This window comes from Plecotus auritus (genome assembly GCF_963455305.1).
Source record: "Plecotus auritus genome assembly, chromosome: 5".
Taxonomy (NCBI): Eukaryota; Metazoa; Chordata; class Mammalia; order Chiroptera; family Vespertilionidae; genus Plecotus; species Plecotus auritus.
The window spans coordinates 28,094,712-28,108,029 of record NC_137776.1 but is presented as its reverse complement, the minus strand read 5'-3'; the positions used below and the strand labels follow the sequence as shown (position 1 = coordinate 28,108,029).

Here is a 13,318-nt window from a genome sequence, read left to right as displayed (position 1 = left end):
GAATTTGCATTGCTTATTAGTTAATGCTTTCATGGAAATGCTTTTTTTAAGGTTTAAGCAAAGAAACACAAAATTTTAAAAATAAAGCATGTTTTTTATAAGACTTGCCAAGTGTTAATGGATGATATTAAAACTCTGATAACACTAAGGGGGCTACTTCTCGCCATGTTGATGGGGCTGGGCTGTAAGTATCTGGCTATTTAGACCGGAGCTAACACAGTATCCTCTGTAGTACCTCACAGAAACTGAAGAGACTGTCAAAGCCACTCGAAACCTGGAGAGGCTAAATCTCTTCTCCATGGATCCAGATATAGAAGTAAGTTGGAATTCTTTCTAAGCCCACATGAAACTTGATCCATACCATTGTGGTTTATACATTTTTTGTGTGTGTGGATAGATTTTTGTTGAGTAAAACTGTCAAAATTTTTCTAGACCTTGAAACTTCAGAAAAAGAATCTTTTAGAACCTGAGTCTGTGATCAAACCATTTGAAGAAAAAGCTGCTAAGAGAATCATGATCATTTGTAAAGCTCTCAACTTCAGTCTTCAGGGATGTGTTACGGAGAATGAAAATGATCCGATAACTAATGTAAGTTGCTCTTCTGTTACTTCCTATACCAGTCAACCAACAGCACACCACCCCAGTCAAATCTCTTCTGTTTCTAGTCATTCCAAGCAAACTGCACACCATATAGTGTAGCAGGGAGTGTGACTGACAGCATTTTTACACATGACAAAAATGCACAAGTTCTGAAATGGAATTGTCAATATGCTGCCATAAAATTTTTCTGTTAACTTAAAGAAGAAGCATCAGAGGGACTATGTTCTAGGATTCTTTCCATTAAATCAGCATAGTGCTTCTGAGTTTCCTAAGATACTGTTTGTATTTTCTTGTATCTCAAGATGGCTTTTAAATTGACATTTTTATTTTAATAGTTATATGTTTATTTTAATGTGTATTAGAAAATAATTAAAATGAAAATACCAGCCCTGTGATTTCACAGTTATTACTGCCTAAGACAAGACTAAATAGTGAACCAAGTGAAGTAATATCAGATAAATATTAAATAAATAATAGTACAGATGCTACATGCAAATTGTAGGAAAAAGTGCTTCACTGATATTTGGAAAATACCACACTGCTCATTAAATAAATACAAGAGTCCTTTTTCTACTAAGTAGGCCCTCTTGGGAGTTCTCAGTGTTCTAGGGGACAGTTCTATGCTAATTGTGAATGTAGTGTGGGAAGAGTGCATTTTGTGAGCATCAACATTACCAAATGTTTCTACAAAGAAGAAAATAAAACTCACTCATAATCCTACCATTAATTTAAAAAGTTGCTATATTGGCAGGTTACTTTTTATTATTTTTAATACATTCTATTCTAATTTCTAATAAATCATCTCTCAGTTGTCATTTTTCACCTCTAAGTAGAAAACTTATTTCCAGATCCATGAAACAGGCCCCATTTGCTTTTAGAAGGCAGACACATCATTACGTTTCCCTACAAACTGTGCACTTCATGCATATACATCTCTTTTTAGATGGAGCCTTGTTAGTTGTGATGGTGAGTGGCTGGCAGAAAGCACGAACTCTGCATTTACCCTAAGTGTGAGAGGAGGTGATTCAAAGGTTTAAAGTACTTTATAATGATGCAATCTAATCTGTGTTTCTAAAATATCCATCAGGAGAATGGATTGGAGGAAACAGGAGATGAGAAGCTAGGAGGCTGCGTCTGTAATTCATTTCCTTGTTTGGATTAGGGGTAGCAAGGAAGGAGAGAAATGGATGGATTTGACTGATGTAAGCTGACAGGTTTTTCTGGTAGATGGGATAGACAGGAGAAGGGAAAGGAAAATCTCAAGGATGAGTCCCTGGTATTTTCTTTGAGCAGTTCTATGCAGGATGCTGCCATTTACTAAGAGGACAAAACTGTAGAAAGAGCAGAGTTGGGGGATTTAGACCAAAAATTCCACTGTGGACATGTTAAGCCTGATAGGCCTATTAGAGAGCCAAACAGAGATATCCATTTAGCAGACTCAACACAAGTTTGGAACCAAGGGACTGGTCATGAGCAGAGATATCAACTTGGAAATCTGGTCAAGGCTGTGACCTGGAGGGAATCATCTAGGAATTTCTGTGCACGTAGAGAAGGGGCCAAGAACCAAATGTTTAAATGATGAATAGAGATGTGACCAAAGAAGACTAAGAGGAATGACCATTGAAATAGAGATAAACCAGAAAAGAGTGCATCATGATGCCAAGAAAGAAAGGGTCAGCAATGTGGAGTGGTGCTGAGAGGCTGAGTAACATGAAGCCAAAGAGGAGCCCACTGGGTGTGGGAACATGGGGGATGTTGGTGGCTATAAGGAGAAACATATGTGGAGTAAAAGTCTTAGGAGGAACAATCAGAACATACTTTTTTATTCAGGATTTTAAAAAAATACACTAGGAACTTGCTTTTCAAAACTACTATTTAGAAATATCAGGAAAATTTAACCCAAATCATAATGTCACTTAATCATCTTATTAAAGGAAAATAAATGCTTTTTTTTTTTTTTTAACAAACACGTCCTTAACTCTAATTAAAATGTCAAATTTAGAAACTGAAACGCAAAGATAATGGGCTTTTCTTCCCAGTGCCAAGGACATATGACTCCTTTCCCTTGGATTCCTTTATTTGTACAAAAAACCATATTCAGAAGCTCAGTGTTTGTATTTGGGCCAATCTCCCAAGCAAGAGAACAGGCAGAAGTTCAGAGAGCAGCTTACAGTCTCTCTCACATCTGTCAGCCAGAGGGAGAAGTTGATTTGGAGTGCTCTGTATGTCTGTATAGGTTTAATTTATTTTACAGTTGCCATAAATGTTAAAAAAAAACAAGGAAATTGCTTTTTAAAATATAATTTCATTGTGCTTATAAGCAATGTTATAAACAATCAATAAAACAGCCTCACCTTAACAGCAGTTTGCTATGCAATGGCATTCTTTTTTTAAAATCTTCACATATTTTTTCAATGACACTGTTTTATTAATATAGCTACTTTTAAATTTATTGTTTCAAGTCAATGAACATGTTTTTAAATTAATCGATATATTGCTTTAAGTTGCTAAAGAACCTACTGCTGCATTTAGTGAATGAGCTTCTAAAAAACACCCTAAAAAAACTTTTACATGATGAGGAAACTATTTGACAGCATGTAATTTTTTAGTCAGTCATTGAAAACCGAGTTCAGGTTGTTGGTTTTATAGAATAAAATATTTCTTTGAAAATGGGAATTAATTCCAAAAATCTAAAATAATAAAGCTGCTTCGCAGCAGAGGAACATTTAAAATGTCATGTTTTTTATTTTTTTATGAAAAGTACATAATTCTAAACAAAAGAAACCTATGATTTTATTTGTTAGGCTTTGAAGGTGCTTTATTTAACAAATCCTTACTGAAAAGCTAGTGATTCAAAGAGTAAGAATTGACATTTAAGTTGAAAAGCTGGATTGGAATAAATAAATGAATCACTGTATGAGCTTTAATTCCTGATGGATTATCAATGTAGGTCATTTATTTCCATTCTCTAAGCAGAAATGAAAATCAAAATGCAACAATTCAGGAAAAACAATAAAGATTTTTTTCTTTGACCTTCAATGTGTTCGTGTTCCTGCCTGAGTTATTTTTATGTAATTTTTTCATTTTTCAACTCTTGGCAGACTACCACTACCACAAACCAGGTGTTTTTATGAAATAAATTAAATTGGTAAAACATAAACCTTTTACTTTTTAATTGTCTTTTTTTCCAAATTAATTTATTGAATTTTATTTTGTACGTGTCATTCTATTTATAATAGTAAGGCAGCTGATAAGTATTGCTAATATTATGGAATTAAATGAAAACCCTCATTATAAGCTAAACCCTCATTATAGTTATAATTTCAAAGAGTAAGAAGTATCTATTAAACATTCAGCAAAATCTACAGCATGAGTGAGGCTGAAAATGATGAACCATGTCATAATTTGATTTGTGTGTATAACCTGCTTGACCATAGAATATTGGCAGATACATGATAGGCATCAAATCAAAATGAAGAAGCATAAACATAAGTACAAATGTTTTTTGTAAGCATATTCTAGCCTTAGAAGCCTATAGTTAATTACATATATAATTATTCATATACATGTATGTACATATGGATGTATATATATAATATGTATATAATTACATATACATAGATTTGTTTATTTTAGTCCTTGTTTTATTTAATCTGCTCATTTGATGTTTTTCTAATTGAAAAGTCATTCTTGAATCTTTTTCCTTTGGCTTTTGTGACACTCTGGTAGCATTAAAAAAATTTTTTTAGCAGTTTGGGGATTTGAGGGGGATCTTTTTATTTGTTTGTTTGGTTTTTGTCAAAACCATCACTTCTCTTTCTCACAGGTTGAGCCCTTTTTCGTGAGTGTGGCACTTTACGACCTCAGAGACAGCAGGAAGATTTCTGCTGATTTTCATGTGGACCTGAACCACGTGGCTGTCAGGCAGATGCTCTCAGGGGCCTCTGTGGTGCAGGAAAATGGGAACATAGACATGGTCACCCCACTGCAATTGGAAGAACCTCACGTCAAGGGGTTTCCAGAGGAATGGCTGAAATTTCCAAAGCAGGTTGCACTTTTTCTTACACATGGTGGGGCGTAAAATGCTGTCCCACTGTTCTTTCTGATATCCTACACAAGATGAGCAATTACCCAAATAAAAATTTCCTTAAAGCTGTTCTTTCAAAACAAATGAGATTTTGTAAATATCTTCAGGGTGGCTTCCTACATGTTTACAAGTTTATTAATCCTAACTCTTTTTGTACACAGGCCATATTCTCTGTAAGCAATCCACATTCTGACATTGTTTTGGTGGCCAAAGTCGAGAAAGTACTAATGGGAAACATTGCAAGTGGTGCAGAACCTTACATTAAGAATCCAGATTCCAACAAGGTAATGCATAATCTTTTCCACACAGAATTTCAATTGATTTCAAGAAATAAAATTGCATTGTCTGATGAATTATCAAGTTTGATAAGTTTAAGTCTCAAAATATTTACTTAGTGAATTAATATTTCACTAAGGCATTTACTTAGGCATCAGGAAAATGTTAAAGTATATATTCCTGGCTTATGCTTTGTGACCCAGCAGTTTCTGACTTTTGATCATCTATTAGTAGAAATAAATTTAAATGTGGATAAAGCTTTAACTCTAAGGATCAGTGTTAACAATAATGAAAAGTTAAGATTAATCTGACTAAAAACAACTTAATACAGCCCACTAAGACATTATTAATGCTGATGGGAAACTGTATGAAAAGGGTGATAGATAATTGCATATCAAATTATAATAGACCTAAGTAAAGAAAGAATAAAGGACACACAAAAAGTTCTTTGAATGGTGGGAACACAGGATTTTTTTCTATGACATTTTCTTTAATAATTGAATGTTACTATTTAATAGAAAATAAATATAAAAACCTGTATTTTCCACACAAAAGAAATACATTGCGAAAATAATGTATAACCATTGAATTTGAGCATACGTGCCCATTTAGGGCAGAATTTAACAGATTTATGAGATTCAGGGTTTGGCAAATTTTGGTGTGTGGCCAAATCCACCCTGCCACCTGTTTTTGTAAATAAAGTTTTATTGAAACACAGTCACACTCATTCATTTATGGATCTTCTATAACTGCTTTCCTGCTAGAGCAGCAGAGGTGAGAAGCTGTGACAGAGATCATATGGCCCAGTATATTTACTGTGTGAACCTTTACAGAACAATTTTGCTGACCTCTGTCATGATAAATAAAAGAAAACATTGGACAGACTGTGAATGTAAATTTGATAACACTTTCCATTCAATATTTTAAGGTTTTTGAAATCAGAAGAAAGGAAAAACTTTGGTATTCGAAGACAAGGGTATTTTCTATATTTGAATTTCCAAACTAAAAAAGAAAGAAAAATATTATATAGTAGTTTGAATGCAGAGACTATTTGGCTTTTTAAGAGGTGCATCTGTGGGCCCAGTAAGTCAGAATTCCATTGAGTTTCAATGTACGATAACATAGAAAAATATTTGTTAGTATTTTTCATGGGCAGGTTGTAAAGTAATGTTCTAAACCACATTTCATTTATTTTTCCCTTAGTATGCACAAAAGATACTCAAATCCAACAAGCAGTTCTGCAGCAAGTTGGGGAAATACCGCATGCCATTCGCTTGGGCGATGAGGTAGGTTGACAATTGCAACCAACAGAATAGAAATGCATTTGTAGTCAGCAATGGAAGCTTCCGTTTTGAACACCTCTGTGTTACCTGTTATTTTTAATATACTAACACCTAGAATAATGCTAATGTTTTCATCTTTATAAATACTTTGAGCTCCCCAGAAATGTGTTTTACAAGACAATCAAGACAGCTCATACTAAATTGGGGCCACAACAGGGGTACAGTGTTGGCATGACCAGGTATGCTATGGGTTCTTGGTAGGGTCAAATCAAAGTCATAACTTGTTTAGGATATAAATTTTATCAAACACCTGACATTATATCACCCCTGAGAGTTTGGTGTGCATAAAACTCAGAGGAACACACTCTGATATCTTAGGCAGCTGCATGTAGAATGCAGGTCTTTGTATGGTTGTTTAGAAGAAGCCATCAGGTTGAGCATTTAAACTCCCTTTGATTTTGGTGCTGATTAGCATAGCTGAATTTATCAGTACCAGTTGATGCTGATAGCAATGCTGAGTTATATCGACACTGATGATGGAATCATCCTCCTGGAAATATAACCTCTGCATAAAGAACAAAAATAGGCCCTATCCGGTTTGACTCAGTGGATAGAGCATTGGCCTGCGGACTGAAGGGTCCCAGGTTCGATTCTGGTCAAGGGCATGTACCTTGGTTGCGGGCACATACCCAGTGGGGAGTGTGCAAGAGGCAGCTGATCGATGTTTCTCTCTCATTGATGTTTCTAACTCTCTATCCTTCTCCCTTCTTCTCTGTTAAAAATCAATAAAATATATTTTTAAAAAAAGAACAAAAATAGTTTGTTGAATCTACTCAGACATTCATTATTATTGTCCTCTTCAATCTCTGTGCATCTTTATTAGTATAATACTTTCTTAAAGGAGGAAGAGCCTGGAATAGACATAAGGAAAAATGGCCAGCAGTGCACAAATCGACTGAACTACAAAATGAGACTGCCCATTAAGTAATCGTTTGAATGTTGATAATGCTGTCCCATGGCAGCAACTTTAAAATGCAGAATGAAGTGAGAACCAGTTACTTATGCCATGCTTTGGTCTCCCAGTTCCCAGTGATGAGCAGAACCAGAGTAAACTCACCAATATTTATTATAGTTTTGAAGGTGTTACTTAAAGTTGGTATAAGTAAGTGCAGGGAAGAGAAATGTGGGAGTCTGGGCAACAGTAAGCCTATATAAGCTCACACAGTCTCCGTGAATGTATGTGCTGTAAGGCTGCCTTGCAGTATGGGAGAAGGAGATCAGGCCCAGGAGTCTGACAGAGAGGGTCTAGATCAGGCCACCACTTACAGTTTGTAACTTTGGGCAAGTTTCCTTCCTGATTCTCACGGTCCCCATTTACAGAAGGCAGGTGACAACACTTGCCTCATGGGCAGTAAGTGCAATCTCAGGTGCAGAAGCCCATGGCATAAAGTAGATCATAACTATCACTTGATCTCCCTTTTCCCTGTCTCTCCTACAAGGACAATTAATACCAGGATAGTTTGCATGAAAAAGCTTCCAGTGAGATATACTGAATCCTCTATGATAAAAATAATGGTTTTTACTTCTCATAAGTTTAAAAAGAAAAGATAACTTGCTATAATTTGCTGGTCAAACTTTTTGATATTGATAAGTATTCTCAGCAGTTCCCACAAGAAAATCTACTGGAGAAACTAGAAGCAAAATATCCCTTGGCAAAAGTAAAATATCCCAATATAGCAAAATTACAATGGTGAACATATTTTTTCTTTAAGGATCCAGCATTGTTCTGAGGTTTCAGAGGCAGGCATTTTAGAACCAGAGCTGGGTTTGAAATCTCAACTCTGTTTACTAGACAAGTGAACTTAGGCAAGTACTTATGGCTTGTCTTTACCTCATATTTTTTAAAGGAGTTTTTTAAAAATATTTTTTATTGATTTCAGAGAGGGAGGGAGAGGGAGAGAGAGATAGAAACATCAATGATGAGAGAGAATCACTGATTGGCTTTCTCCTACACGCCCTACACTGAGAATTGAGCCTGCAACCCAGGCATGTGCCCTGACCGGGAATCAAACCATGACCTTCTGGTTCATAGGTTGATGCTCAACCACTGAGCCACACCAGCTGGGCTAAAGGAATTTTTAAACGATTTTTTTAGAAAGGAAAGAAGGGAGGGAGAGAAAGAGAAACATCAATGTGAAAGAGAAACATCAATCAGTTGCCTCCTGTATGTGCCCCAACTGGGGATCCAATCTGCACCAGTGTATGTGCCCTGACAGAGAATTGAACCTGCCACCACTTGGTGTATAAGACAATGCTCAACCAACTGAGCCACACTGGCCAGGGCTACCTCAGATTTTTTAAATGTACAATAGAGGAAGGATAATATCGAATTTACTCTTGCAGGGATTAATGAGCATGGATGTGTACCCAATAAACGATAGCCATTATTAGAAGTCATTATTCTCATATGATTATTATGAATTTTCCTGTGGAGATCACATTCACCACAACAAGTTCCCCTTTCTAGTAAATTTGGGGCAGTGAGAAGTAAGTAAAAGAATTACCCATCACAAAGCAGTAAGGAGAAGTACCAATCCAACTTTAAAGTTTCTAGTAAAATACGTTGGAAGGAAGACAGATGAAGTTTCTAGGGAGACTGGCAATGTTACCACTATTAAAGTAATTATATCTAGGACAGGAAAGCCAACAAAACCACAAGCTCATGCTACATGAACGCCTGATGAGTGGTTCGGTTGTAAGTTAGGGAAACGTATTCACCACCAATTTCTGTATATAAATATATGGTTTAGACTTCTTAGACATCACTAGCAACTGAGAAAAATGGTTAGCATACATTTCTAAAGGTTTTATGTTATACTACTTATATTATCTAACCACAAAAATAAGTATCAGATATAATTAAAGAAGATTTTAATTTTCCTTTATTATGTGGAAACTGCTTCAAGTAAACATTGAACGCTCATTGTTATTCATGTGACTTTGACATAAGCTAGTTCCTGACATATTTCAATACCCTACTGATACTGCTAATTCTCTGGCTACTTCTCCTTTCTATTATATTTCTAGATGGACATTTGTTTCACATTACAGCTTTGAGTGTATCCTAAAACACTTTGGCCCTTAAAATCAACTGTCACTAATCAACTGTCACATAGAAGTGACAGTGTAGCATATGACCATATTTTTACCCAGATCTAATCATCTGACCCATTACAACACACAGATACTCATTGCTGTGAACATTTTATCTGAAATTCATGTTCTTATCTTTGACACCAGCTGTGGTGCCATTTTACAGCAAAAAAAAAAAAAAAAAAAAAAAACATTTATCCTCCAGGAGGTAGGGTGTTTTACACTCATTGATTCAGGAGAAAATCATGTTGTTAAATGGAACCCTCTCTGAGCATATCACCCTAGAATAATATGTGCCCTAAGTCCTTGCCAAGACTGTTTTTTATTTCTTTACTCTGTTTCATGCAACATTCTAAATGGGCCAGTGCACAACACTGAATTTTCTTTAAAATTAAGTGAGACTACAGTAAAATTTTATTCTTATATTTATAACTTAGAGAAGGTACACAGTCTAATAATATCCCCAACAAATGTTTATTCAACCTCTGTTTGAATACTTCCAGTGAGAAAAAGTCAAGTGCCTCCCACTGTGGTTCTTTCTGTCTTTCTGTATCTCTGATGATTAGATAAATCATTTAAAAAAATGTTTAAACTGTTTGACAATCACTTCTATATTTTGTCTCCCATAGCCACAAAAAATATGCCCAATTCTTTCTATACATTGTGGCATTCATGCTACCTATGAATGAAGCTCTAAGGGACACCCAAGCTGCTTTTTCTTTTGGCTAAACATTGCATTTCTTCCATCATACCCCAAATGCCATGGTTCTGAGACTCTCACATATACTGATCATTGCTCAACTGCGGCAACTGGAACTAGGCACAGTGTCCCAGCCACCCTGAAGCCATCTGTGTAAATGAGTCAGTCTGTGTTCTGTTGCCAGTTAGAATATTTATTGAGCAAGGACAGGGTGTTTGGTACTAAGCAGTACTTTCTGGTGCTATGCTCCTCATTCTCTTTACGATGTGTCCAATGAAAGTGAGCTATTTCTAGAACAGAACTGTGGATAAGTGCAAAAACGAGTTACACAACCCATGTCTATCAATATATTTGCAAAGGCTGGTTAATTAAAAAAAAAACACAAAACTCCTGTTTAAGCTCAGTTAGTCTTCTCCCATATTGGGAAATACATCATATTTGTTTCAATATGCCATGCATGTGAATAAAAGCCCTATATTATTTTTAAATAAAAATAATCGTCTTGTTAAATATTTTCATTCTGCTTCATTAGTGTTATCTGATAGGGGAGCTTTTCCCCCCTCACTTAGTACTTTAACAGAGAAAAAATGGGAAAAAGATGGAAGGAATCTAAAATATTATTCTGATAAATTTCTGGCACATTTTCTGTATTACTATATATTAAAGCTCTATGATCAGCTATCCATTTAAATGACCATTTCAGCCTGAACACTGAAAGCTTTTTAAATTATAAAGAGTAATAAAATCATCTAGTCAAGGTCCTTAAGCTAGGAGAAATAAAAATTCAGCATTTCATCAACATTAGAGAAAAATCAATTACACATGCATCTAATTTTCTTTGGGAGGCAGAGTATGATGAATGATGAGGAAGAAAAACTGAAATAAGCTGTGTTGTGTATACTAGTTTGTCAGCAAGTGTTGCCTGACATTACTATGTTGTTTGGACAAAAACAATTTATATATTTTAACTAAATCTATGCAGTTCCAGTGAAATGGATCAAGGAAGGAAATAAATGACTTCAATTCATGATAGTATCATTAGTTAGTACAAAATTCTGACTCAGATGTTCTCCATTTTATATCCATCTTTGTCCTAAAATGTAGGACTTGTGCACATTTATCTCCATGAAAATGTTTCAAGAGTCTGGCCCTCATGTCCATGTTCAGGTTCTTATCCCTTTTCTTATACTTTTAAAACCTAATGGCACCACCCAAACTGAAGTGGCCCTGGCTTGCTCAGGAAATAATGAAGAAGGAATAACATGTTCCTTTCCTTTCACCACCTTCCCTAGGTTTGATATGTTACTAAATCATAAATAAATGTAGTTGTAATATGGGCTGCTGTCACTTTAGATACTGAGTTGAAAAGTAAAAAGTTAAATATAAATGTAGTGTCTAAATGAAACTTTTGTCTGAAAAGTTTTCTTGTATTTTTATCTCTAAATTTTTTATAATGGAAGTTTTCCCATTATAAATGGGAAATTAAATTATTTTAATCACCTTAAAAACACAACTCTGTAAACAGTATCCAAATACCAAACTAAATAAATATTCTTTTCTTTCAGATCAGTATTTAAGGACAACCAGGGAAATGTGGACAGAGACTCAAGATTTTCACCATTATATAGACAAGAAAGTAGCAAGATTTCAACCGAGGACCTACTTAAACTAGTGTCAGATTATAGAAGGTAGGATTTGGGCTGTACTCTTAAAATTAACATAAATCAACTCCATTGCCACTATTGACTTGTAATTTATGCATAAACAATACTTGATTACCTTATTCTCAATGTCCATATTCCTCCAGAAAGCAGATGGTTTGCCCATGACTTCACATATGCCCAAATGACAACCGCAAAGGTATATTGGCCAAATTATATGGAAGGAGTGTGGAGCATTAAACTATGTAGGTTATCTATTGCTGTGTAACAAGTCACCCCAAAACTTAGTGACTTACAATAAACAACATCACTTATTTACTCCTTGTCCATAATTTGAGCATAGGTAGATGAGTGGCATCAGCTGGGTGAGGTCAATTGAAGCTAGAGGACCTACTATTAAGGTGGCTCATTTAATAACTGCCAAGTTGCTATTGGCTGAGAACTCACTGGAGCTGTGGGCTGGAAACTGTGGCTCCTATCCATGGGACCCTCTCCGTAGGCTACTATGGTTTTCTCATAGCTGGATTCTAAGAGTAAGTACCCCAAGGGACAGAAAATGATAACAGCCAGTTTCTTAAGACTGGGTGGGGCCAAGAAATTGCAAAAGTGCCATTTTTGTACCATCAAGGGAGCCTAGATTCAAACGAAGGGCACATAGATGCCTCTAAATGGTAGGAGTGTTAAGGAATTTTAAAACTATGTTTTAAAACTTCATAGAGCAATGCACTGCTGTGAATATAATGATTTATAATATTTCTGTCTTTCAAATGCTTTTGGAGAAAATGATGGAAATTAGTGCTAAAAAGGGGAAAATATAAAAGCCACATTCTAAAAATGAATCACCATGCATTCACTATCTTATGATGATAAGATCTTTCATGACAAGAAACTTACCTTAAATTGTTAATCCCCCAATACACATAGAATTCTTGTACCCTTTGCCCCTTTCCCAAATGTTAACTCTCTGCCTCTCCCATCTAAAAGTCAACAGTCCACTATGAATTAATTTTGTATGTCCAAAACAAAATAACATATTACTATGAAACAGGCATTATTAATATTTTCTGTATCTTCAAGGGAAGATGTATTTCTATTTAACTATAAGGGATGTTTTCCCGATTTTTTTGTTGTCCTGGAAAGTAATTAAACTTGAGAAAGCAAAATAAAGGTGAGAGGTAAAATCCGAGAGGAGGCTCTGGACCAATAGTACTTGTTTATGATGATACTCCTTATATGGGGAGACCCCCCTTGACTTAAGCAACTTCCTGGTTAAAACCCCTAATCATGGCCTTCCCACAGCTACTAAGTGGAAATCAGGAGTGCTTTTTCTCTTTACTGTCTTGCCAGATTACTAAAGCATGAAAATTTGAAATGCTGAGAAGGAATGGTCAAAAGATTTGGGGATAATCTTGTATAAACAGAAGGCATTACTCTAAAAATAATCCTGTTATCAGCATATAGCAAAGAAAGTTTTCACTGTGGCTGCTAGAGGGCATCTAGAATACTGGTGAAACATTAAATTATTTCAGAGACACCTCATACCTATGGCATTTATTCT

General features: G+C 35.4%; 1 protein-coding gene across 10 annotated transcripts in view; it reads left to right on the top strand.

Annotated features, from left to right (window-relative positions):
• DOCK10 (dedicator of cytokinesis 10) overlaps nt 1-13,318 on the top strand; it is a 218,944-nt gene that overhangs the window by 137,492 nt on the left and 68,134 nt on the right. For all 10 annotated transcript variants that reach the window (XM_080670696.1, XM_080670695.1, XM_080670694.1 and 7 more), the window contains exons 10-15: nt 233-316; nt 433-588; nt 4,427-4,648; nt 4,849-4,971; nt 6,167-6,249; nt 11,665-11,787. In XM_080670696.1, the coding sequence (XP_080526822.1) occupies nt 233-316; nt 433-588; nt 4,427-4,648; nt 4,849-4,971; nt 6,167-6,249; nt 11,665-11,787 (791 nt within the window). The remainder of the gene's footprint in view (nt 1-232; nt 317-432; nt 589-4,426; nt 4,649-4,848; nt 4,972-6,166; nt 6,250-11,664; nt 11,788-13,318) is intronic.